This window comes from Gopherus flavomarginatus, chromosome 7, assembly GCF_025201925.1.
Source record: "Gopherus flavomarginatus isolate rGopFla2 chromosome 7, rGopFla2.mat.asm, whole genome shotgun sequence".
NCBI classification, from domain to species: domain Eukaryota; kingdom Metazoa; phylum Chordata; order Testudines; family Testudinidae; genus Gopherus; species Gopherus flavomarginatus.
The window spans coordinates 20,716,135-20,740,306 of NC_066623.1; the positions used below are offsets into that span (position 1 = coordinate 20,716,135).

A 24,172-nucleotide genomic window follows, 5' to 3' on the forward strand; every position below is an offset into this window, starting at 1 on the left:
GCTATTCTCCAACAGATTTCAACCAGAGGGACAGTGCTTAGCATTTCTGAAAATCAAGGCCAAGGTATCCCAAGCTGGACACCCAAAATCAGGGGCTGCTTTTGAAAATTGGCCCTTAAGTGACTTGCTCAAGGCTACACAGTAATTCAGTGTCAGAGTAAGGAATAGAAGCTCTATCTCCTGGCTCCCAGGACCAGTTCAAGCAAATCTTGGATCTGCTGTAAAACCATTCTCTTGGGCCATCCCCATCTGCAAGGGCCAAATATCAGTGTATATGTCCTTTTTTTTCCATACCTGCCCCAAACTAGACTTTGGAGGCAGTGATCATTCTTGGGCTAGACAGATGATGTGTCCAGAACTGGTATTTTAGTGCAGGTATTTAGTGGAACAGTGGGTGGGGGTTGTCTGCTGAACAAGAGAAGAGGAAGTCTAAGATATGCCCCAGCAAGGGCTGAGATAAAGGAGGAGATGTTGTTATTCCCTAAAGGGGGGGTCTACTTGTCTGTATGCCAGTCATATTCCTTACCATAATCACTGTACCACTGAACCTCTATATCACTGAGCTTCCAGTTAGTAAGAAGCAGTTCACACTGCACACAACCAGACATGAGCATATACAGAAAATACCATATTGGATTTTCAGCTTCCCTTTCATCGGATAAGACCCCCAACCCAGGGCCTCCTGTTGCATTGTCTGGACTGGCCCTGTGAACAATTAAACAGATTCCCCACCCTCACCTCTGTAACACTATGAAGTTGATAAAATTAGAACTTGACCAGAACTCAACAAGAAGATGCAGTCCTCAACCTGGATTTAAATGTGTAAAGAAATCTAGTTATCTGTAGTGTATCTGATTGATAATTCTATATTGATTATATTTTACCTGTTAATTCCTTTCATCCCTTTTTCCCCCTCCCACTTGTTAATTTGTCTTGATATATACAAGATCAACATAATTATTTATAAACAGAAATGCTGGGCTGTGAAACTGAATTTAGAGAAAATGTTACAAATGCTAAAGAAATGAATCCAGCACCGTTTCCAGTTTCCCCGACATGTCTGTCTCACTGTAGAATTGATCTTGCATATCTTTACTCAGGAAAAGGACATGCTGAAGTCAGTAAAGCACAAAAGGTCACATCTAAACCTGCTATAATTCTGATTTTCGTGGAGTTTCACTCACTTACATTAGGTCTGAATTTGGCCCTGAGTCACCACTTCAGAAGTCTTTGTCACCGATTTAGCTCTCTACAGATTGAAAGCTAAGAAGGAGAATACCATGTGTATGGTAGAAATCTGTATAGGTGGAAGGATCCCGGCTCAGAGGTTATCTGTGATAGTCACAGGATTGCTAAACAAATCAGCATCAGAGTCGGTCAGTGTAAAGTTTTCCATGGTCTTTTAATTATTACACTCCCAGATAAGTGTCAGGTTGGAATGTGAAGCCCCTTTACGCTGAAAAAAGATAATTTAATCTTCCCTCCCACTGTCCATACGCACAAAGAGACAGAAAACATGTAAAGGCACAACAAATGTGACTATGAATTCATGGTGATGTCACTGAATCATGAGTATCCTACCCCATGAGCATGGTATCATCTTCATGTGGTTTTCATGTCTACAGACTTGTTAGAGGTACTGTAAAACAACCGTGATTTCACAGTCCCACAACTCTAAGGTTAAAATAATGTGGAATAATGCGAGCCACCCAGATGCTCAAATTAAAGAGCCACCTTCCTCCTTTGCACCAGTGCACTGTCCTTTTCTGTTGTTTGTTGTTGTTGTTGTTGTTGTTGTTATTTTCCCAATGACATTTTAGCCTGATTGGAAACAGGGACTTGTTTAGGAGCGAGGGGTTAAGCTGGAATTTCCTGACTTTTTTTAAGCCAGGATGTCAAACCCTAATTTAAGTGAATTGAGTTAACTCTTTAAATGTGACTTTAACACTCTGTTTTGTGCTTTCATTACCTTAGCTTTTAAAGGATGTTTATTTTTAATAAATGAAAGACAAAGGCAAGGAAATTATTCTTTGGTGCTATCAGAGCTTAATTTTCTTCCTACTGACACAGGTTTTACACTGGTGTCATTCCATTTATCTTGATCGTGTGCCTCCTGCTTTGTTGTAGTGTAAACATGGTCAGAATCAAAGCTCTCCTCCTTTGATGACAAAACCAACAGGCACAACTGATACTGCCCTCATTTGGGTGGATTCCCCTAGGATACAGGATGCCATAGTGGCATGGACAGTGTTTTTTTTGCACCACCCTACAGCAGCTAGAGTGTGTCTGGCCCAATATTTAATATTCTGGTGCTGATTAATAACGATGTTTTGGAAAAGGCTAATTGCTATTGAGGTGCATTCTAACTATTGTACAAAGACCAGAGATATGATTCTTCATATAAGCTCAGGAAAAGTAAAGCCTTCCTAGATGGAAAAAAAGCCATTTTTATTTTACTTTTACTCTCAAGTAATTTTAAAACAGCCAATCCTCAAGTTGTTAAATTTGGTTAAATCAGTGAAAAGAAAATGTGCCCCCAGGCTGACACCTGGCAGGATAATATTGGTATAGCTAAGTTATAGCTGAAGCAATGCTACCTTGGGTTGTGATCTTGTCTGATCTCACAGGGCTGGTCCTAATCAGTCCTTGAATTGGAAACCTCCAAGGAAGAATCCAGAATTTTGGAGGAAATAGTGTTGCGAAATGGCCCTTGTGCCTTTGGGTCAGTGTTGGCCCAGTGCCCTAGCATGGCGCTAAGGGGCACTGTGCTGCTGACAGTGCCATCCTTCAGATGAAACATTAAAATGAGGTTTGTGGTTACTAATGGCATGTCTACAGTACAAAATTAAGTCGACATAACTTACATTGGCATACAGCTGCCACAGTAATTACATTGCTTGTATGTGTCTACACGTTACTCCTTGTGTCGTTGATGTGCATCCTCACCAGAAACACTTATACCAATTGTACTGTCAGTGTGGAGCATTGTGGGATGGCTTCTAAAAGCCAATAGCAGTTGATGTAAGCAACACTGTGTCTACACTGACACTGCATCGCCCTAACTACATGAACATTGATTCTATGCCTCTCATGAGGTGGAGTTATTAAGTCGGTGTAGCACGGCAGTTACGTTGGTGGAAGTGAATTTTTAGTGTAGACACTTACTTAGTTAGGTTGATCTAAACTGCCTTGCGTCGACTTAACTCTGCACTGTAGATCAGGCCTAACAATTCCATTGGTGCTTTTTGGAACTGGTGAGGTATTAAAAGCCCAGTATTCTAGTCAAGTTCCATTTCAGAATTACATTCTCCTTTCCTGCTGTATTTTCAGCTGGATAGGGGGTTCTTGCAGAAACAAGGTGGGTGAGGTAATATCTTTTATTGGACCAACTTCTGTTGGTGAGAGAGACAAGATTTTGAGCCACATGGATCTCTTCTTCAGGTCTGGAAAAGATACTCCCATCATTACAGCAAAATGCAAGGTGGAACAGATTGTTTGGCATATAAGTAGGTAGCACATACTGTAAGGGAACATTTTAGGCCCATTAACACCTCTGCAGATATAGGACAAAAAGAGGGGATTAGTTGGTTACAGATTGTTGTAACAGGCCATAAATCCAATGTCTCTGTTCAGTCCGTGATTTTTAGTGTCTAGCAGAGTAATGAAATTAAGTTCCCAGGCTCGTCTTTTTAAAGTGTTGTGCAGGTTTCCTTTGAGGATGAGGACTGATATAGCTTGATTGCTTTGTAAAAAGTGTTCACCCACAGGTGACGTGGTGCTTTTGTCTTTTATGTTTTTCCTGTGAGTTCATTCAAGAGTGTAGTGCTTGTCTAGTTTCACCCACATATTAAACTATTGTAGTGTGCCACATTAAACTACTGCTGCATTCCACCCTCCTCCTGCCTGACATGGTTCCCGTGTTTATACTTGTATATGCAGTAAGTAGGAGTTCTGCCAAGACAATAAACTCTAAATAAGAGTCTCAGCTCTTTGCCTATCCTTTCTTGACTGCTTTATTTTGTGAAAAGGCTATTAATTAATTATTAATAATTATCACTATTATTATTCCCCTAAAAGAGATTTGTGGATGCCTAGTCAGTAAAAGTTTGATAGGAGCATTGTAAAGGCTGAGGGTTATAAATAATAACCTTGCTAATGGCAGCATCTTATGCAGCACATCCAACAGACTATGTGACCTGTTCTAACCGAATGGCCACTCTACTGTGAGCACAATATTTCACTGATCATGCTGCATGGGCATTAATGATTCACTGGAAACGATTAGTTATAAACTGCTTCTACAGTTCTAGTAAGTGAATAGTTCATAGGGGGCTGAAACATCAAGCATTGAAACATATGAATCCTTCACTCACAATCTGTCTCTCAGTCATGGTGTTATTATAATTGCAATAATAAATAAATAGAAATGAAAAAGTGCAGCTCTGTGTTTATTTTGAAGGGAAAAAAACAGATTTGCTTTGAGTCTGCAGCTTTGGCAGACGTCATGGTTTGGCAGGATAGATGCAATTGCACAATCAGTTAATCAATTTCAGACTGGCAATTAGTACCTCACCAGCTATCTAAGGAGAAGATTCTGGATGGCTCTGGGGCACTTGATCAGATACAGATCAGCAGGGAATGCAAGACATTCTAGAAGGTTGCAGGGCACTTTGTTGTTTATGGACTATCAGAGACTTACTGAGAAGCTTCTGGAACATTCTGAGGCAGTTGGCCGGTAATAGTTTGTCAGGAGCCCAAGGAGAAAGTTCTGGAAAGTCCCAGAAAAGTGTGGCTGTCTGGGAGTTAGATAGTGTGAGAGGGAGTTCAAAGCAGTTTGAGGGAGTTTGAGGAAATGAGAACAGGGAAAGTTTGTGTTGAAAGGAGCAGCTGGAGAAGAGGACTAGTAAGAGAGTACTGCTGCGTGGCGGGGGAAGGAACAAGGCAGAGAAGAGAAAAGCAGTTGTACGGGGACAATATTGGGAGAGAAGCAGGAGTCACAAGTGGGCAGTAGGGAAAAGAGAAGGTAGAGAGACAAGAGGAATCTCCTCCCTCATCAGGAGGGATAGAGAAAACACACAGCAAGGGAAAAACAGGCTGTGAGAGACCATATTAGAAGCCAGGCACCCAGGAAGGGGAAGCAAACGCAACTGTGATTGGAAGCCCTGAGTAAGAAATACCCCAGTGGGTTGCTTAAAGCTGATCATTCAGGGAAAAATAACTTTTGGGAAGCCTTGCTACATTTGTGAAGGGGAAAAAATCAGAGAGTGAACTGCTCTACTGCCAGTTATTTGGTAGCCCTGATTTCAGTGGGAATTTTGAGTACGCAAAGAATACAGTCCTAGGCCTAGAGTTTAGTTGTGTTGCTCTTTCTTCCATACAAAAATTCCTGTTCTGTCCACACTGTGATGCTTTTCTCAAAACCCCTTTCACATACCAGACCTAGGAGATTACATGAAACAGTAAATGTCAGTAGGGGTGTGTGTGTAAGCGTAAAGACAAATAATATGAAGAGTCTGTGCCTGCAGTCACATTTCTAATCTATAAAGGAACATGGACATGAACTAATATTGTTTTGAAGACAGGAGGAATCACTGCCACTTGTGCTTTAAAAGAACCTCACTTAGCTTTTTAGCAGTGTGGGGTCTATGACACTGAGTGGCAGAGTTCTAGTTCCACCCAGCAGAGGGCAGTTAGAGAGTTATACAGCCTAGCCATGCCATCGCACTAGGCACAAGGTGAGTGTGTGGGAATTCTTACCTGCCAAATGGATTAGAGAATGTGGAGCAGTACCTACTATGAAGGAAGAGTGTATATCATGGGTCAGCAACCTTTCAGAAGTGGTATGCCCTGTCGTCATTTATTCACTCTAATTTAAGATTTTGCATGCCAGTAATAAATGTTAACGTTTTTAGAAGGTCTCTTTCTATAAGTCTATAATATATAACTAAACTATTGTTGTTGTATGTAAATAAGGTCTTTAAAATGTATAAGAAGCTTCATTTAAAATTAAATTGAAATGCAGAGCCCCCCACCCCCCGACCAGTGGCCAGTGTGTGTGTCCCCTTCGGCACACAGGTTGCCTACCCCTGATGTATATGTTCTTCAGCTTTCCGCTGTACATTGTGTGCCTTTTCATCACTGCCAGGAGGCCAGGTTGTTTCTGCCCGCAGCGCTGGGGAGCGTAGGGTTGCATCAGTTGATTTCCTGCCTGATCAGGATGGAAGTTTTGTATGTGTGTGTGTGTGTTTTGCATTCAAGGACTGCAAAAGTGCCGATGACGTGAGTACCCCTGGGCAGGGAGTGTCTGCTCTACACCCCGGCAAGTGACGTCTTGCCTGAAGCAGTCATGTGACCCAGTCTCATTCACAAAAAAAGGGGAGGGAGCGGGCAGCAAGCTGACTATATAAGGCCACGCGCAAGGCTGCGGCGAGCAAGGAAACTGCTAATACCGAGGAAGCACAAAGAGCGGCTACTGAAGTGAGGCGCCAGCCGCAAATCAAGCTGCCCCCTCCGACCCGGACTCTGCCTTGGCGATACAGCGGGGGGTGGCTGGAGTTAAAAAAAGAATTTTACAAGAAGCGCTGGCAGCTTTTTTTAAAAGAAACTCTAATAGTAGAAACCAAGTAACCCCCGAGAAGAAACAAAGGAGCCGGGAGAGGAACCAGCCCCCAGGCACAGACAAAGGGGACTCGCCTTCTCCCATCCGAACGAGCACTTTGGCCTTGAAAGAAACCAACAACCTACCCCCCTCTCTCCCCGCCGGCGTCCTGCAGCTGGGGGCCCGACCAGCCGCTCCGAGCTCTCCTCCCTGCCGCTCCTCTCCCGCCGTGCACCGAGCTATGGTCAACATGCAAGTGTGCGCCCTGGATTGCGAGACGCTCCGGGGGCTCCTGCAGGAGCGGGCTGCCCAGTGCCTGGTGCTGGACTGCCGTTCCTTCTTCTCCTTCAACTCCGCGCACATCCTGGGCTCCGCCAACGTCCGCTTCAGCACCATCGTGAAGCGGCGGGCCAAGGGGGCCATGGGGCTGGAGCACATCATCCCCAACGAGGAGCTGCGGGGCCGCCTGCTCAGCGGGGGATACCACGCCGTGGTGCTGCTAGACGAGCGCAGCTCGGACCTGGAGCTGCCCAAGCGGGACAGCACCATCATGCTGGCCGTGAACACCCTCTGCAGGGAGGCCAGGGACACCCGCATCTGCTTCCTCAAGGGTGAGTCCCGGGAGGGCTCAGGGCACGGGTGGCATCAGTGGTGAGCCTGGGGGGAAGGAGATTCTGGCTGACACAATCCAGCCTGGGTGTTTTCAGGGAGGCGCAGAGAATTTATGTCTCACCAAGGCTAACAAGATCTTTTCCCTCTTTTTTTCCCCCTTGCCATTCCAGGAGGGTATGAAGCCTTCTCTTCTGCGTACGCTGAGCTATGCACCAAGCCAACTGCTCCCACCGGCCTGAGCCTGCCTCTGAGTGTCAACAGCGTGCCCAACAGTGCGGATTCTGGCTGCAGCTCCTGTGGCACCCCGCTCCATGACCAGGTCAGTAGGAAATGGGCAAAGAAATAAGGGATAATTTGAACTGAGGGTAGCCCTGGAGGCTGAGTATCTCCAGAGGTGATGCCCAGATACAGATACATTTACTAAAACCATGTAAAGAGACAAACATCTGCTTGCCTGCATGTAACAGAAAAGAAGGAGGCTATTTTAAATCACAGAGTGCAATTAACTGATCCTCTTCCTTTGTCTCTTCTCTTTTAGGGTGGGCCGGTGGAAATCCTACCATTTCTCTACTTGGGCAGTGCCTATCATGCCTCCAGAAAGGACATGCTGGATGCTTTGGGGATCACAGCCTTAATTAACGTCTCGGCAAACTGCCCCAACCATTTTGAGGGGCATTACCAGTACAAAAGCATCCCAGTGGAGGACAACCACAAGGCTGACATCAGCTCCTGGTTTAATGAAGCCATTGACTTCATAGGTAAATGAATGCTCTCTGCAGCCTGTGCTTCCAAAGAATCAGTTTGTGTTAGCCTTGAGGCAGAAATCTCAGTGGAAAACTCTAGCCCAGTTTAATTTTAAAATACCTGGGAAACTGTTTACTCTGCGATTAAAGTAATACGAAATAAATCTGTAGCTATTTTATTAGAGTCAGTACTCCCTACGAGGCCGTATTGCTAAATGCGGAGAGAGCCTTAACTTTATAAAGCTGTCTGAAATATTGAATCCCATAACAGAAAGTAGTTAGTAACTTAGTCTAGTGTTCCACCAATACATTTTTATTTTTTTAAATAGAGATGACTGCTTCAAACAAATATCAGTGGCTGAAGGAAACTATTTGTATTATTGGAATTAGAGTTTAGTATAGAAATCCCTACATTGCTTTTCCCTCAGGACAAGAGTCTCCTTTGTCTATGAAGTGCCATGCACAGCTAGAGTGTTATGGAAAGAACAAATTTAAAAAAAGACGTGAAATAGCAGCTTGTATTTATGTAGCATTGCAGCAGCCTGACCCATGTGTTAACCATGTCATTGAATTGATTATTTCAGATTCTGTTAAAAAAGATGGCGGAAGGGTATTTGTGCACTGCCAGGCTGGCATCTCCCGCTCAGCAACTATCTGCCTTGCTTATCTGATGAGGACCAACCGAGTCAAACTAGATGAGGCCTTTGAGTTTGTGAAGCAGAGGAGAAGCATCATCTCCCCAAATTTCAGCTTCATGGGGCAGCTACTTCAGTTTGAGTCTCAAGTCCTAGCCCCTAACTGCTCAGCAGAGGCTGGAAGCCCTGCCATGTCTGTATTGGATAGAGGAACATCAACCACCACTGTCTTTAACTTCCCAGTCTCTATCCCTGTACACCCTTCTTCCAGTGCTTTAAGCTATCTACAGAGTCCCATCACCACTTCTCCGAGCTGCTGAAGGGTAGATGAACATTTATTCAGAACACAAAAACTTGACTCTTGTCTAAAAAGTGCAATAACCCTAGGGACAGTGTCTTCAGTCATTTTGGTTCACATGGGATTCCATCCATCCCAGAACACATTGTCACAAACACAGAGGGGCTGACTTGACTCCAGAGAGCTAGTCCTTTCTTGAGTTTGTTGGCATATTTTCCACCAATATCTGGATATCTACAAGGGAGACAAAGAACACAGAACATTGCTTTCTTCTCCTGAGTTATTTCTCCTTTGTCTGTCAGTTCTAAGAGACTAGTCCTTGTTAAATAGCATACCGACCGGTATTACCATTTCTGGACATTCTAAGCAACAGTGATGCTGTCCTCTTTTATATGAAAGTCCTGTTATTTATTTATTTTTGTGTAGATGCATTGTTCTTGCCTTCACAAGCCTGAAGTTTCATTTCTAGAGAAACCAAATACCTCAGTATTTTTTGGGTACTGTAATCCTGTAAATACATCTTAAACTGTTTCCTAAGCACTGACGTGAAAGCACCAGATGAGTGCTTTTTTTTTAGTTGCCCAGGGTTGTATGTTTGCTGATTTTATTTATGATGTGAAATAATATATTTCTTCTTAGGAAAGAAGACATGGTTTTGTTACGTGATTATGACTTTTTATACAAACAGAATAAATTATGACATTTCTATTGAAATCTGGATGTATAAAGTCTTATGTTTTCAGGATGTAGGGTTAAACCTCACCTAGGCTGTCTCCCAGCTAGGGCTGCAGCATACAGCACAGGAGAAAAGTATTGAGTTCAAGTCCTTCTGCTTAACTTTGTGACAGCAAGCAAATAACTCAACCCCCTGCTGGAAAAATGGGTTTGTGAAAGGGCAGGGACCTCACTGAAAACCAGATTCTGCTCCTGAGCTAAGCTCGACATGGGTATGTAAATGATCAATAAACCTGTGGTTCAGATTGTGGTATAATAGCAATACTCTGTCCCCTGCTTTAATAAATCATGTTATAAACACTCCAGGCCACCTTTTCAGCAGTGTGAAGTGGTGTTAGCTGCATTGATATCAACAGAGCTGTGCCAATTTAAATCAGCGGAGAAACTGGTAGATGACTAGCAGGCACCCTGCTGCAAAACAAAATAGATCCCTTTTTTGAGGACCTTCCTTATTACTTATTTACTCGTAACACTTTAAACATTAAGTCTAAAATCTGGCCCACCACTGACAATTGGCCCATATTTGTAAAGCTCCCCTTAAGGAGTGTAGTGGCTTTCTTTGTCACCCTGAATGTTTCTCTGTCCAGCCCAGAATATTTCTATTACCCCAAATGAAATGCCTGCCCTCTTGTTCCATGCATTGTACACAAATCTGGCCATATCTACAACAGGAGATAGTTTAAACAAATTGCACTGTGTTTAGAGCACATATTTTATTTCTCACACACTATGTCAAATTCTGCTCTCTTCCTGCATGTCTCTTTTGACTCCAGGGGAGTTAGTCTGCATTTATATTGATGTAACAGAGCAGAAGCTATTTCATTATGTGCTGTAACAGAGACAGGAATTTTAGCCAATGAATATTCATGCCACCTTGAAGGTAAGACCTACAACAACCTATAACTACAATAAACAGTATGAGATTAGTTGTGCGCAGCCCTGTGGGTGTTGTAGCATCAGGCTATCCCACTGGGAGTTGTGGGAGAGATTGTACATTCAGGACCGCAGCTGCTGTGCCACCCGTATACTTCCCGCTGAGACAAGGTAATGCTGGAGGTACAGGGTGGGTATGGGTATTTCCCCACCTGTTTCCCTCTATATTTAGAGTAGTTAATAACACTAGCAATGCTAGCCTTGTGCTCAGAAGAGTGCCAGAACTGCAACTGTGACTGGCTTCTTGCACCAACTGGACATGATCAGGCACTGTATCTTTAAAATCCAATGGATCTAATTCTCCTGGATATTATGCAGCCTCATTGAAGATGAGTTTGCACAGATGCAGATAGAAGTAGAATTTGACCTTGTCTCTTTACTTGAAATGAAGGCACTTATCATTAAAATAGATGCTGAAGTCCAAGGTTATCGTGAGCTCTTATTGAGTATATAATAGCTGCTGTTTGCCTACACAACCAGTGCTGAATCAGACACCACATAATTTGTTGCTTTGTAAAGCCCTGTGAGATAACTGAAGTGTTCATGTAAATCCATTCTATGTAAAATCCAGTTCTGATCTCTTGGGAGGAGATACCCTTAAAAGTTAATCTGATTGCACAGCTAGGTCTGAAATTCTCCCAGATGAAATATTCCACAGACGCTGCTCTGCCTGCAGGAATATATGTTAGCAATCAGTGGGCCACAACCTGACCCCAAGGGACAAAAACAAATGGAAAGCAAAAGGGAAGTAAACGAACATCTCTATTCACTGACAACTGAAGCGAAAACCCTTCCCCCTTCCTCCCCACAATTCATTGCATACATGACCCTCCTACTGGTATTGAATTATCCACCCCCAGAGCCTCTCCCACTCCCCAAATCCCGGAATGCTACCCACCCCCTTTCCTTGTTCCATGGAAATGAACTTGGAAGGTCTTATTGTTCCATGGAATTACACCCACCGGCACATTCCCTGACAAACTATTTCTGAATATGTGAGCCTTGTTACACCTGCAGTGATCAGGGGAACATGCATTCACCTTCAAAGCAAAGCTTATTCAGTGGAAAAATACAACCTTGGCTGCGGTACAACTGACAAAAACAAAAAAAAAGAATCCCACCCATGAATCACCGTTCAAACAGAATTCCGCTCCCCATCAGGCATGGAGGTTTGTTTATATGTTTCTGGGAACAATAAAACTCATTACCTGGCAGCTGGTTGTTTTTGCAACCTAAACAGGCACCTGAGAGAGGGGCACAAAAAGAGCTGCTTCAGCACAAATCACGTTTCTGAAAAACAAGCCAATTCAAGCTGGTTAAAACGTTCTCTGCAAGGCAAAAAATACATTTCTAGTTCTGAAGGGTTGCAATATATGCCCATAATCTTAAACATAGTTATTACAGTAGTGCTTAGGGACCAACCAAGATTGGGTCCCCCTTGTGCTAGGTGCTGTACAAACGCAGAGTAGTAGACAGGCTCTGCCCCAAAGAAGAGGAAGTCCAAATAGATAAAGAACTGGGGATACAACATACAAGCAGAGAGATCACTGACAAATGACAATGACAAACATCATATTAGTGCCATGATTTTGGGAGGAGATTGTGAGGTTTTGTCCAGAGAGGATTAGCTAAACAGAAAGACAAGGGAAGGGAGAAGGGTGAAGGGGACAGAGCATTGCAAAGATGTAGGTGAGGAAGTTACTAGGGGTAGGTGTGGAATGAAACTGAATGAAGAGACTATGAAAGGAGGGTGGGAGAGGACAGGAGGGGGCTGGAGCAAACAGCCAGTTACAAGGGCAGAGAAAGACCAGTTGCAACTGTAGTAAGTGTAATTAATTATGCTCAGTGTTTTATTTGCAGGAGAGGAAGTCAGGGTAATTCACCCTAACTAAACTTCATTTTGCCAATTCTAAATGCTCAAGGGATGATTTTGCCCTTCTGCTCCTCTATATATGTTCTGTCTGTTGTGCATTATCATTTGCTCAGTATACCATGGCACACTATTTAGCATGGCTCATAGCTTTGAGACCCAACCTCCACTGATTCTCACAATCAAAATCCATGGATTGCATACAGAGAGGTGTTTCCAGGCCTCTCAGGATAAGACCCTATATTTTGTATCAGGCCTTTAATCTCCTTGTAGGGTGACCAGATATCCCAATTTTATAGGGACAGTCCCGATATTTGGGGCTTTGTCTTATATAGGTGCCAATTACCCCCGTCCTGATTTTTCATCCTTGCTATCTGGTCACCCTCTCCCCAGTGAATAAGGCACAAAAATAGTGTGTGTAACTTTAAGATTATATAAGTTTGTCATTACACAGTTGCCTGTGTCCCCATGGAAACAAACTACTAGGAGTTTCCCTTTTGTGAGAAAGGCAGTAACATCACTTCCTGTTGCTGACAAATCAGTTTGTCCTGAAGTGATAAAAAAGCATGTTTAGCGTTTACAGCAGCTGGTTCCAGGCTTTGTTAGTTGCCAGGCAGAACCACAAATGCACATACATGCTGAACACTGGCCATTTTGTCTACTTCTGAAGGGGACCCCGTGAGATAGATGTGAACATATTCAAGGGCCTGAAAAAGCAGAGCACAGAAAAAAGCAGGCAGCCATTCAGTCACAAAATGCAACATCTAACAGGCAACATATAACACAAGCACATAGCACCCAACAAACACAAAACACACAATCAACATACACAGCATACATAATGAACATATAACATACACACACTGTGCCAGATCAGATGCAGCTGGGTTAAGGCCCATGTCCAAAGCTTCTGTCTTCCTTCTATAATCAGCACTTTTAAAGGGAGCAATGTGAATTAGTTCCCTGACTGTCCCACATAAGCAATTCTTGGTATCAACCCAGCAGAGACCAAGTTACATAAGGCCATCAGGTACTTGTTGGGAAGGGACATTACATGATTATGATCACACATGAGGCCTCCGGCTCAGCTAGTTAGCACCTGTTTTTTCTTCTGTCTGGCTTCCATACCACAGGCAGGAAAGAGGCAGGTTTTATCTCCAGTGGTTTGAGAATCATTTTCAAACCGAGTTTAAACACAGTTCCAGATAAACCACTTTCTAGCACAGTTTGGCTGGTTATTGTGAATGAAGTGATACTCTGTAAGAACCATGTTCTAGGCTGGGCTGTGTCGTAGTGTGTAAAAACATCTGACATTTAAACACAGTTCCTTTCAGTCCCATCCGCACTATGACAACTCCCCTGATGGATGACTTGGTTGAAGCACAGTTGTCCCTCAACATGGATAAAACGCCGTTTGGGTTTACAGCATAGATGAGACTAAGCTCAGTTTTGCGTGTTCCCAAACTGTGCTGAAATCTGTGGTTGTAGTAAGGCTAGGAGTACGGTTAAAAGGCAGTTCACTCCCGTCTACAATACAAGACCAAACTCTGCTAGGCAACAACCATCTTGTAACCAGCCCTCCCTCCGCTGCCGTGGTAGTTATTACAGTATAGAAGGGTCAGTGACTGTAGAGAATGGGGCAGGGCAAGAGGTGAGGTTAGGCTTCAGGACATAAGGTAGTCAGGCCAGGTGGTTCTCTCTAGTTCAAGTCAGGACTATAAAAGGCGGAAAGACTTTGTGAGACAAGAGGGAGGGGCACACAGTCCTGAAGATAGAAACGACTAGAGATTAGGCAGCTCAGGGAGGAGATCAAGCTTGAATTTCATAGGCCAGAGGATCAGCTGATGTAAACTGACAGTATGACTTCAATAGATGCCAATTTACATCAGCTGAGGACCTGGCTCTATGCTTGTGAGTATAGCTCTGCTTCAGGCCTTTGTTACTTGAAATTAAGGGGTGAGTTTTCAGATAATTTTATGTGTGAACAGTAGAGTTACCCTGCCTGGAGTCCCACTATGAGTGGGACAAGAGAGGATAAAGGATGCTTTACTTTTTAGGCTAAATACATGAGAGTTACTAACCCTTGATTATACAGAGGGTCATTCTAGGGCCAGGTCCTACAGGCACAGTCTGAGCGGATAGCTTCAGTGCGTTACACGGTCAAGAATGATTTCGTCATTCTAAAACCACTAACAGGAAACAAAGCAATGACGGAGTTTCTACTTTATTTCATTTTACAGCACAGGGGAAACCTACTCTGCCACTTCCAAAGAAGAACCTGTTCTGCAGATCAAGAGAGGATTTCCATTTTCAGGGCTATCTAAATTTAGGGGACAGAGGCATAAGTATTCAATGGAGGTTAATGAGCCCCCTTTGTTCACACAGGAATACTTCCTCCGCCTCTGTGCCCCATTTTGAGTGACCCAAGTGTTAGGTAAATAAAGCAAGTCCTCACTCACCTCTTCAGCACCCGAGTTCGTGCGGAGTTGGTATGGGGCACACAATTCTGTCAGAGACCAGACACCAATGCGTTGATCAACGGGCTCACACTATCCTTAGCTCTAAAAGCTTTAGATTAAGTGTGGCCCCTTTATTAGGGGTGAGCATCAATATTTATATACAGAAGTAAACAAAGTGATTAACAAAAGATAATGGTCATGCATAATCAATCAAGATTTTACAGGAAAAGCAAGTTAACAAGTAAATGCATAGAGATAAAGGCTAATGGCTACTAAAGAAAGGGGGTGTCATGAGTAGTTTGCAGGTCAGTGCTTTGTTCAAAAGGGTTTAGGAAGGATTATGCAGAGACAGCCAGTCTGGGTGTGTTTTGGCTCCCCAAAGTTCACCAAAAGTTTAGACCCAACATTCCTCCATTTGTAGCTTTGGGATAACTATTAATCAAAAAGCTACACCCTATTTCAAGATCTCAAGGGCCGCTTGGCAATTTTAGCCTGGGCCAATTCGAAGAGAGTAAGGCTTTTAGCTGAAGTGGGAAAAGAATAAACTGACTTACATGAGTTTATGAGGGAGGGGACACACTGAATACAGCAACACAGTATTATAAGGACTACTATGGCCCCAACAACACCCACCAAGAGTTTTTTAACCCACCCAAATCCGGGCAGCCAATTCCATAAGGCTCCCCACCAATCATAAGGTGGCTGGCCAGAGGAGTAGTTTTTAGCCATTTCCCTTAGGTGTTTGGTACGTTGAAAAGTGTCAGAGTAGGTGTCATTTACAAAAACACAGCATTCTTCATTTATGAGGGCGCAAGTTCCTCCCTGGGCTGCTAACATTATGTCTAAAGCCATTCTGTTTTGCAAAGCTAACTGGCGCAGCTGGGACATTTCCCCGGCCTGATTTTTAAATAGGGTTGCAGTTTCATTGGTCAGAGATTTTAATAGTCCCTGTAGACGGATGATAGCACCCTTTAAGCTAGTGTGACCAGCCCACCGCTGCCAGGACAAACCATCACGGAGATTAATATCTCTGTCAGTTTCACGGATGTTACGAACGTGGGGAAAATGAGGGGGAGTGAGGGAGATGCGAGAAGGCGGTGCTAGCCATGCCAAATAACATGACCCTGCCCAATCAGGGGAGAGAAAATAATAAGCTTTGGGCCCGCACACCCAGTATGTTCCATATGATGCGTTTTGGGTATTCCATTTCTCAAAGTAGGAGGTAACCCACCACCCGTTGTACCACTGTTCCCCTGGTAACGCAGAGGGGTCGTTGTGTGAACTGCAGAGGCACAATTTGGTAGTGTTGTTCTTAAAGGACAGTGTAGTACTGCTTGAGCAGTTGTAGAAGGCAATTGTGTAGCTTTTAACAATTAGTTGGACACCCTTGAGATCTGAGCAGGGCTTTTTAAAAACTGACTCTGAAAACCTGCCCCTCCATGAAAAAGTTGAAAAGGTTGGATCGGGGTGAGGGATCCACATACGGGATAAGTGGGATGCGCAAGGCTTGAAGCCAAGATTTTTACTAAAGGCGGTGCCATTAAAATATATGTTGCATTTACTTGTTCCCACAAAAGTTGACCCTTTTCCTTTAACAAAACACAGTGATCCTGTTTGATTGGTTACCCTGAGATATTTGTTAATTGGCACTCCTGTTTTGTCCCATGTAAGATTGGGTTGGACTGGATCTTTTATTCTAGTCGGTGGCATTCAAGTTATATTAGCAGTGGTTAGGGGAATGGGTGTGAAGGGGAGTCCCTGTGCTGCATTTACTGGAAATTGAGTACATACCCAGCAATTACTTTTATTTCCTAAAATACGAGTTTTAACCTCGTGGGAATATCTAATAAAAGCATTATCTTCATAAGCAGAAAATAAACTAAAAAAGCATAAAAAAAACATACAGTTGTCAGAATAAAGGGTCCTCTCATTTTTTTCGAGTCAATTTAAGTCTAATGTCTGAGAGAGGTAAGCTGGTCCACTGGTCGGAGGCAGTGTCCTCAGTGGTGACAAGAGCTGCTGGTCCGTCACTGTGGTCCACTACGGCTGGCTTGACGTGGGAGTGGTGGATCCAAGATTTGCGTCCTTCCAGGAACACTGCAGTCTGGGTTGTCAAAAGAACCTGGTGGGGTCCAGTAAACCTTGGCTGGAGGGTGTCGTCACGAACGAACTTTTTGGCCCAGACGAAGTCCCCTGGTTGGAACGGGTGGATCTGTTCCTCCAGCGGCACAGTCTGGGAAAACTGCGAGGCTTTCCAAAGGGTACGGAGGCGAGCCTGTAGGGAGAGAAACTGACACGCGGTCATATGATCCCCTCCCAATAGTGAAACATCAGTACGTGGTAGCGCCCCGCCTTTGAAAGGGGGGTGTCCATAGAGCAGTTCAAAGGGGGATAATCCCAATGCGCGGGTTGGGCGAGTACGAAGGTGAAACAGGACCAAAGGAAGTACCTGAGGCCACTTTAATCCTGTTTCCTGACAGTATTTAGCCAATGTAAACTTAAGTTCCCTATTCATACGCTCAACTTTCCCGCTAGACTGGGGGTGGTAGGGTGTATGAAAGGAGTGTGAAATGCCCAGTCCTTGTTCTAAACGGCCAAGGACATGACCAGTAAAGTGAGGTCCGCGATCTGAGTCGAGCACAAGAGGGATGCCAAAACGGGGTACAATGTCTCTAAGGAGAATCTTCGCCACTGTGGCGGCAGTACAATTAGCAGTAGGAAAAGCTTCGACCCAGGAAGTCAGAGGGCAAACCAAAACAAGGAGGTGCTTTTTCCCAAAAGCCTTTGGCATATTTGCAAAGTCAATTTGAAGATGTTGAAATGGAGCAGCAGGCGGAGGTCTTCCACCCTTAATTTTGTTAAGAGGCGGAGCAGGTCCATTACGCTGACATGTGCTGCATGCTTTCACTATTGATAGGCAATAGGGTTGAATGCCTGGAGCATACCAAAAGCGAGCGATGGTGTCCACAAGGGCGTGCGTGCCGTAGTGACCCCCTTTATCATGATGCCAGCGAACTGCCACGGGGTATGTGGAGCGAGGGAGGCAGGCTCGGCCATCTGGCATAAGCCAGGTCCCTTTGACCAGAGTGGCCCCGAGGCTCTCCCACGATTGTAGTTCAGCAGCGGGTACTGGTACGGGGTGCGGTGGAGTAAAGGAGGAGGCTGCAATAGCCAAGGTGGGCATGGCTAAAGGTAAGGTGGCAGCCTTCTTGGCGGAGGCGTTAGCCAGGGCATTCCCACGGGTAACGGGGCTACTATCTTTAGTATGGGCCCGGCAGTGAACTACAGCCAGGACAGAGGGTTTTTGGAGGGCGTCCAAAAGCTTGTGGGTGAGGGGGAGGTGCTGAATGGGTTTACCGGCAGCTGTCTGGAAACCTCGAAACTTCCAGAGGTGGATATGACAATGCACAACTTCAAAAGCATATTTGCTATCAGTAAAAATGGTAACGGTCTTACCAGCGGCCAACTGGCAAGCTCGGGCCAGGGCATAGAGTTTAGCGGCTTGGGCTCCCCAGTTGCCTGGCAGTGAGGCGGCCTTTTGAATGTCCCATTTAGAGGTGACAGCATAACCAGTGAAACGCTTGCCATCAACATAGAAGGAGCTTCCGTCCGAGAAGAGGATGCAATCGGGATTGTCCAGTGGCACGTTAAACAGGTTGTCTCTTATCTGTAAGATGCTGTAAACTACTTCCACACAGTCGTGCTGATCCTGGAGGACTGGCAGGTCAGGAAGCAAGGTAGCTGGATTAAGGGGTCCACACCTTTTAAAAATTAGGTTAGTGTCTTTTAAGAGTTCGGCCTCTAGCTGTTGCTGACGATGGGCCGAAAAGACTTGGGTTGTGCCCCTACGCAGAAGGGCTGACAAGGCATGAGAGGTCCAAACCGTGGTAAAATGACCCAGGGTTAGGCTCTTTGCCTTTGTGATCAGCAGGGCAGCTGCTGCCAGAGTCCGGGTGCAGGATGGGGTTCCCTGAGCGACAGGGTCGATTTGCTGAGAGTAAAAAGCAAGCGGGAAATGGTGGGGCCCGCTCAGCTGGGTAAGGACACCACTAGCAATTCCGCCCCTCTCGTGGACAAAAAGGTGAAAGGGTTTGCTGTAATTGGGGGGGCGGAGAGACATGGAGGAGGCCACACTGTTCTTGAGTAACTGAAAGGCTTGAATAGTGTTCGGGGACCACTGCAAAGGGTTAGGAGCAAGGTTAGCAGTGAGTCGGTGGAGCGGTTTGCTTAACTCCCCGCAGGACGGCAACCAGGGGCGACAGAAGCCAATTAATCCTAAGAAACCTCGAAGTTGTTTCTTGGTGTTCGGTAGACGGCAGTTTTGAATAGTCTTTATGCGGGCTGGGTCCATCTGTCTTCCCTCTGGGGTTAACAGGAAGCCCAGATATTGGACCTTCTGTGAGACCCACTGAATTTTTTTAGGGTCTACCTTGTGGCCTCTGGTGTGTAGGTATAATAAAAGTGCCTTACCATCGATGCGGAGGGCAGCTTCTTCGCGATTACCTAATAGAATGTCATCTACGTATAGGACCAATGTGGATTCCTGCGGACTGGTGAAACCTTCCAAGTTGTGGCGGAGGCACTGGCTGAAAATCGTGGGGCTGTCTCTGTAGCCTTGAGGAAGTCGTTGCCAGACATAACTTTGTCCCTCCCAGGTGAAACCAAAGAGATACTGAGAGTCTGGGTGCACAGGAATGCTGAAAAAAGCTGATTTTAAGTCAATAACAGTGAACCACTCAGCATCCGAGGGGATTTGGCTGATGATAGTAGCTGGGTCAGGAACTACTGCATGAAGAGGGACCACATACTGATTAACAACTCGTAGATCCTGTACAAAGCGCCAACGAACAGGGTCTCCGTCCTTTTTAGGAGGCTTTTTGACAGGCAGTATAGGGGTGTTACAGGGAGTGCGCTGAGGGCGGACTAGCTTTTGTGCAATGAATCCCTCGATAATGGGGCGGATGCCCTCCCGGGCTTCCAGCAACAGGGGGTATTGAGGGACTGACAGGGGGGTTAAGGAAGGCTTCACCTGAATCCTTACGGGCTCTGCCGAAAGGAGCAGGCCAACATCAGTGTCAGAAATTCCCCAGAGGGTTGAAGGCAAGTCAGTGAGGTCAGGGGAGAGAGAGGGGGGTGTTTCCCAATTACCCTGAGTAGGGGCCGAATCTCCTAACACTGTCATCAATAATCCTACCCCTTCAGGAGTGCAGGTTAAAGTAGCCTCAAGCTTACAGAGTAAATCCCGGCCCATCAAAGGGATCGGACAAGCTGGGGAAAAAAGAAAACGGTGAGGAAAACATTTATCAGCATAAATAACATTCAAAGGCAAAGTGAGTCCCAGAGACTGTGGGTTGCCCTCCACCCCAGTCGCAGTTTTAACCTCAGAGGATAGCCAGGGAGAGGGGGCATGATTTAAAAGAGAGAAAGTAGCCCCAGTATCAATGAGGAAAGAGACAGGCAGTCCCTGGACTGAAAGGGTTAAACGAGGCTCTTTGCTGGGAGGGGAGAAAGTGAGAAAGGAGCGGCTAAAGACATTAAGGAAATAAGACCATTACATTGTTTGCCTTCGCCCCCGGGGTACCGTCATTGAGGAGGCTGAGTTTGCTGCGGCTGCTGCTGTTTCCCGTAGTTGATCCAGGCCTGGGGAATGGGCTGAGCTGGTGGTGCAGGGGTGTATTTCTCACTTGTGTAAGCATCTGCGGATGCAACCAGACCCTCTGGGCGTCCCCAGGGGCATTCACGTTTAAAGTGACCGGGCTGTCCGCACTGAAAACAATTTCCTGATGGCTGGGGTTGCCAGGACCCTCTTCCCCGAGCACCCTGGAATCCCCTGCCACGGCCACGGCCTTTGCCTCGAACACCGCCGTGAAAAGCTAAAGCCATCAGCTTATATTTTTCCTTTTTCTCTTTCTTTTTACTACTTTCCCTTTCTTTTTCCCAGGCAAAATCAGCTACGTCCAACACTGAAGTGACTGACTCACCTCCCCAACCAGGGCGAAACTTTAAGAAGTAATCCCTTACAGGGGGCACCGACTGATTCACAAAAAACGAAATAAGAGTAGGGTGGTCTGCTTCTCTCTCAGGATCCATCTGAGTGAACATTCGGGCCCCCTCCAATAGCCTCGACCAGAACTTTCTGGGCGGCTCATCAGATTCCTGCCGAATCTGCATGAACTTAGCCTGATTAGGCGAGCGGCGAGCCATTTCCTTGAGTCTTTCTAACAATCGCTCTCGATTTGTTCGCAGCTGAGTCAGCCTTGGCTGAGTCCAGTCTAGGGGATTCCAGCCAGCGGCCAGATCCCGCCTATCCATCCAAGTAAGATTAACTGCATTGCTATCTCCCCATGTCCTTTCTGCCATCCACAATCTACTACGTTCCTCTCCGGTCAAAACTCTATTTAACAACTGATCCACATCCGTATAAGTAGGATTATAACTTAAAAACAATCTTTCTAGAAGTTCTATGATCTTTCGGGGATTTTCCCCAAAAGACCCTGACAACCGTCCCCACTCTTTCAAATCCCATTCTAGCCATCCTTTATATTCCACAATATTAGCATGTTGTAACCGTCCATCATTGCCCATATAAGGTTGATCGTGCACCTGTAAAGGCATTTCTTTAACTATACTTTTATTACTCGCAAGAGATTTGACGGGGACATCCTCTGGGCTATCCTCAGGGGGGGGGCATGCACCCTGCTGTATCTGCTTGGACATTAGCCTAGTAACTACTCCTCCCGAGGTTTGCCCCTTCATTTCCTCCTCATCCTTCTGCAGAAATTCCAATCTGGGATCCTGCAGATTCCCCTCTGCTACATGGAGAGAATCCCCCTGCGGAGGAATAGGGGCAGGTGCAGAGGGGACCAGCTGACGAGTCAAAACACGCCGTGGTCTACACCCTTCATCGAAATAACCTGGAGGGGGTTCACTCTCGGGAGAGTACCTGACTGCCATAATTTTTAAAGATTTCCACAGCTCTGCTGCTGTGTCCCAACAAAACCAGTAACATAACTGTCCCGGATGGTCTTTTTCGATCTGGCTCTTTACTCCTCTTAAGGCAGCCTGTTCGAAAGAGCCATACGAAGGCCACCTCATCTCCGGGTCGGCCAATACCGCGGTGTACCCAGTCCAATTCCTTACACATAGTGTGTACAACTTCTTCCTAGACATTCCTGTCTGTACTGGGAGTTTCCCTTCGTTCCATAACTTATTTACAATCCCCAACGGACTCTCAAGAGGCACGCTAGTCCCTTGACCCATGGTGTCTGACAGGAGCCCTCCAACTGGCGTTTACCCTGCTGTCCAATACACGACCCCTCAATATTGAATTGGCTGGGAGAAATCTCCTGTGGCGCCTTGCCAATTCATATATGAGTGGTCTGACCACTGGACAGAGGTACCGCACCAGAAGGAATCCCGGACGAGCCCCCAAATTGTTAGGTAAATAAAGCAAGTCCTCACTCACCTCTTCAGCACCCGAGTTCGTGCGGAGTTGGTATGGGGCACACAATTCTGTCAGAGACCAGACACCAATGCGTTGATCAACGGGCTCACACTATCCTTAGCTCTAAAAGCTTTAGATTAAGTGTGGCCCCTTTATTAGGGGTGAGCATCAATATTTATACACAGAAGTAAACAAAGTGATTAACAAAAGATAATGGTCATGCATAATCAATCAAGATTTTACAGGAAAAGCAAGTTAACAAGTAAATGCATAGAGATAAAGGCTAATGGCTACTAAAGAAAGGGGGTGTCATGAGTAGTTTGCAGGTCAGTGCTTTGTTCAAAAGGGTTTAGGAAGGATTATGCAGAGACAGCCAGTCTGGGTGTGTTTTGGCTCCCCAAAGTTCACCAAAAGTTTAGACCCAACACAAGGACAACCGTAGATTCTTGCCCAGTCTCTCTGTGCTCTGGGTATGAGAGGCTGAGGTTAATCTCAGATCCTTCTGAGGATTGCTGAGTTGGCTCTTTTTTGACGGGGTTTTCCTGAATGGATCTCTCAAGCCCTTAGATTTGCATGTACTTCCTGGTAGACACTGAAATGAGTAGTGCTGGGCTTCCCCGATCTTGACACTGCTAAGAGGCAGAAAAGTGAGTGGGAGGCGAAGCCAGAGACAGTCCACAGGTACATTACAGTTCCTGCTGATGTCACTTGTCCAGAGGGATCAGCGATGAATAGCTTGTGCCACTCCGGTGACCCCCCCAGCCAAGCATTCCTGTGGGAATCCTGTCCAGTGCTCCTCAGCTACAATAGCCCCTGGTTTCTGGGATCCAGAGTCACAAGGGTGCAAGATGTATATCAGGATAAGAATGAGGAGACCCTCAAGGATCCAGTGGGGGGCATGGAGAGGATTTTCAAGGATATCACAGGGCTGTAGAAGGGATCCTCAGTGATCCATTAGGGAAGTAGAGAGAATTATATAGTGGTGAAGGAGGGATTTTCAGGAATCCAATAGGCTTATAAAAGGAATCTATTAGGGAGCTACTCTTCCTCCTAGACCCATTGGATAGGCTTTTGTATTCTTTTCATTCCTGAATCCTTGATCTTCCTCCCAACCAAGACAGCTGAGCATAGTCAACCCCAGTAGGTGGTCAGCCACTAGCAGATATGCTGCGCTGTCACCTGATGCTTGCCTCACTGTTACGCCTGGGCCTCTGTCACCTAAGGATCCTGGCTTAACTAGGCCTCTGTTTGGCAAACCAGTCTGAGCTGTGTGAGTAGCACTTTTATCAGTCAACTGATTTCCAATACCCTATCAGACAGGGCCTAGCAGAAGGCCATGGAGAAGGCTACTTTTCCGTCAGGATGATGATTACACATTAGGGCAGGGGTTCTCAAACTTCATTGCATTCCGATCCCCTTCTGACAACAAAAATTACTACATGGCCCCAGAAGGGGGGGACCAAAGCCTGAGCCTGCCCAAGCCCTGCTGCCCCAGGTGGAGGAAGAGGGGCCCAAAGTAGCCCCAGGCCAAGGGCCTATAACCTGAGCCCCATCACCCAGGGCAGAAGCCCTCAGGCTTTGGTTTCAGTCCCAGGTGGTGGGGCTTTGGCTTTGGCCCTGAGCCCCAACAAGTCTAACCCAGCCCTTGTGATCCCACTGACTTTGGGGTCCCAACCCACAGTTTGAGAACCACTGCATTAGGGTGATCCTTGTCATAACTGTGTTGCTTGCTCCTAAAAATGTAGGCCCCATTTAAAAACTAACTATAACTGAGTCAGGGGATTAAAATACAGTTCAGTTGTATTCTAACTTTGTCACAACATGCTTAAAAGTTTCTAGGGGCCA

General features: G+C 45.6%; 2 protein-coding genes across 2 annotated transcripts; one reads left to right on the forward strand and one right to left on the reverse strand.

Annotated features, from left to right (window-relative positions):
- Nucleotides 1-6,414: 6,414 nt before the first annotated feature.
- DUSP1 (dual specificity phosphatase 1) lies at nt 6,415-9,754 on the forward strand. The gene is made up of 4 exons (XM_050962778.1): nt 6,415-7,209; nt 7,381-7,529; nt 7,749-7,968; nt 8,538-9,754. The coding sequence occupies exons 1-4, from the start codon at nt 6,840-6,842 to the stop codon at nt 8,906-8,908; spliced, it is 1,110 nt and encodes a 369-aa protein (XP_050818735.1). The 5' UTR covers nt 6,415-6,839; the 3' UTR covers nt 8,909-9,754.
- Nucleotides 9,755-19,635: 9,881 nt separating this feature from the next.
- Nucleotides 19,636-22,342, reverse strand: LOC127055557 (uncharacterized). Its single transcript, XM_050962709.1, has 2 exons — nt 21,748-22,342; nt 19,636-21,690 (listed from the first exon to the last, which is right to left on the reverse strand). Exons 1-2 carry the CDS (start codon nt 22,141-22,143, stop codon nt 20,467-20,469), a joined length of 1,620 nt encoding a protein of 539 aa, XP_050818666.1. The 5' UTR covers nt 22,144-22,342; the 3' UTR covers nt 19,636-20,466.
- Nucleotides 22,343-24,172: the final 1,830 nt, after the last annotated feature.

What these genes read in the sequence shown, in the direction of transcription:
- LOC127055557 (XM_050962709.1), bottom strand. Translation starts at nt 22,143, where the DNA reads ATGGGTCAAGGGACTAGCGTGCCTCTTGAGAGTCCGTTGGGGATTGTA. An exon ending in GTGTTTTGACTCGTCAGCTG is followed by an intron (nt 21,691 to 21,747) that starts GTCCCCTCTGCA and finishes CATGTAGCAGAG; the next exon opens with GGGAATCTGCAGGATCCCAG.
- DUSP1 (XM_050962778.1), top strand. Translation starts at nt 6,840, where the DNA reads ATGGTCAACATGCAAGTGTGCGCCCTGGATTGCGAGACGCTCCGGGGG. An exon ending in GCACCCCGCTCCATGACCAG is followed by an intron (nt 7,530 to 7,748) that starts GTCAGTAGGAAA and finishes CTTCTCTTTTAG; the next exon opens with GGTGGGCCGGTGGAAATCCT. An exon ending in TGAAGCCATTGACTTCATAG is followed by an intron (nt 7,969 to 8,537) that starts GTAAATGAATGC and finishes TGATTATTTCAG; the next exon opens with ATTCTGTTAAAAAAGATGGC.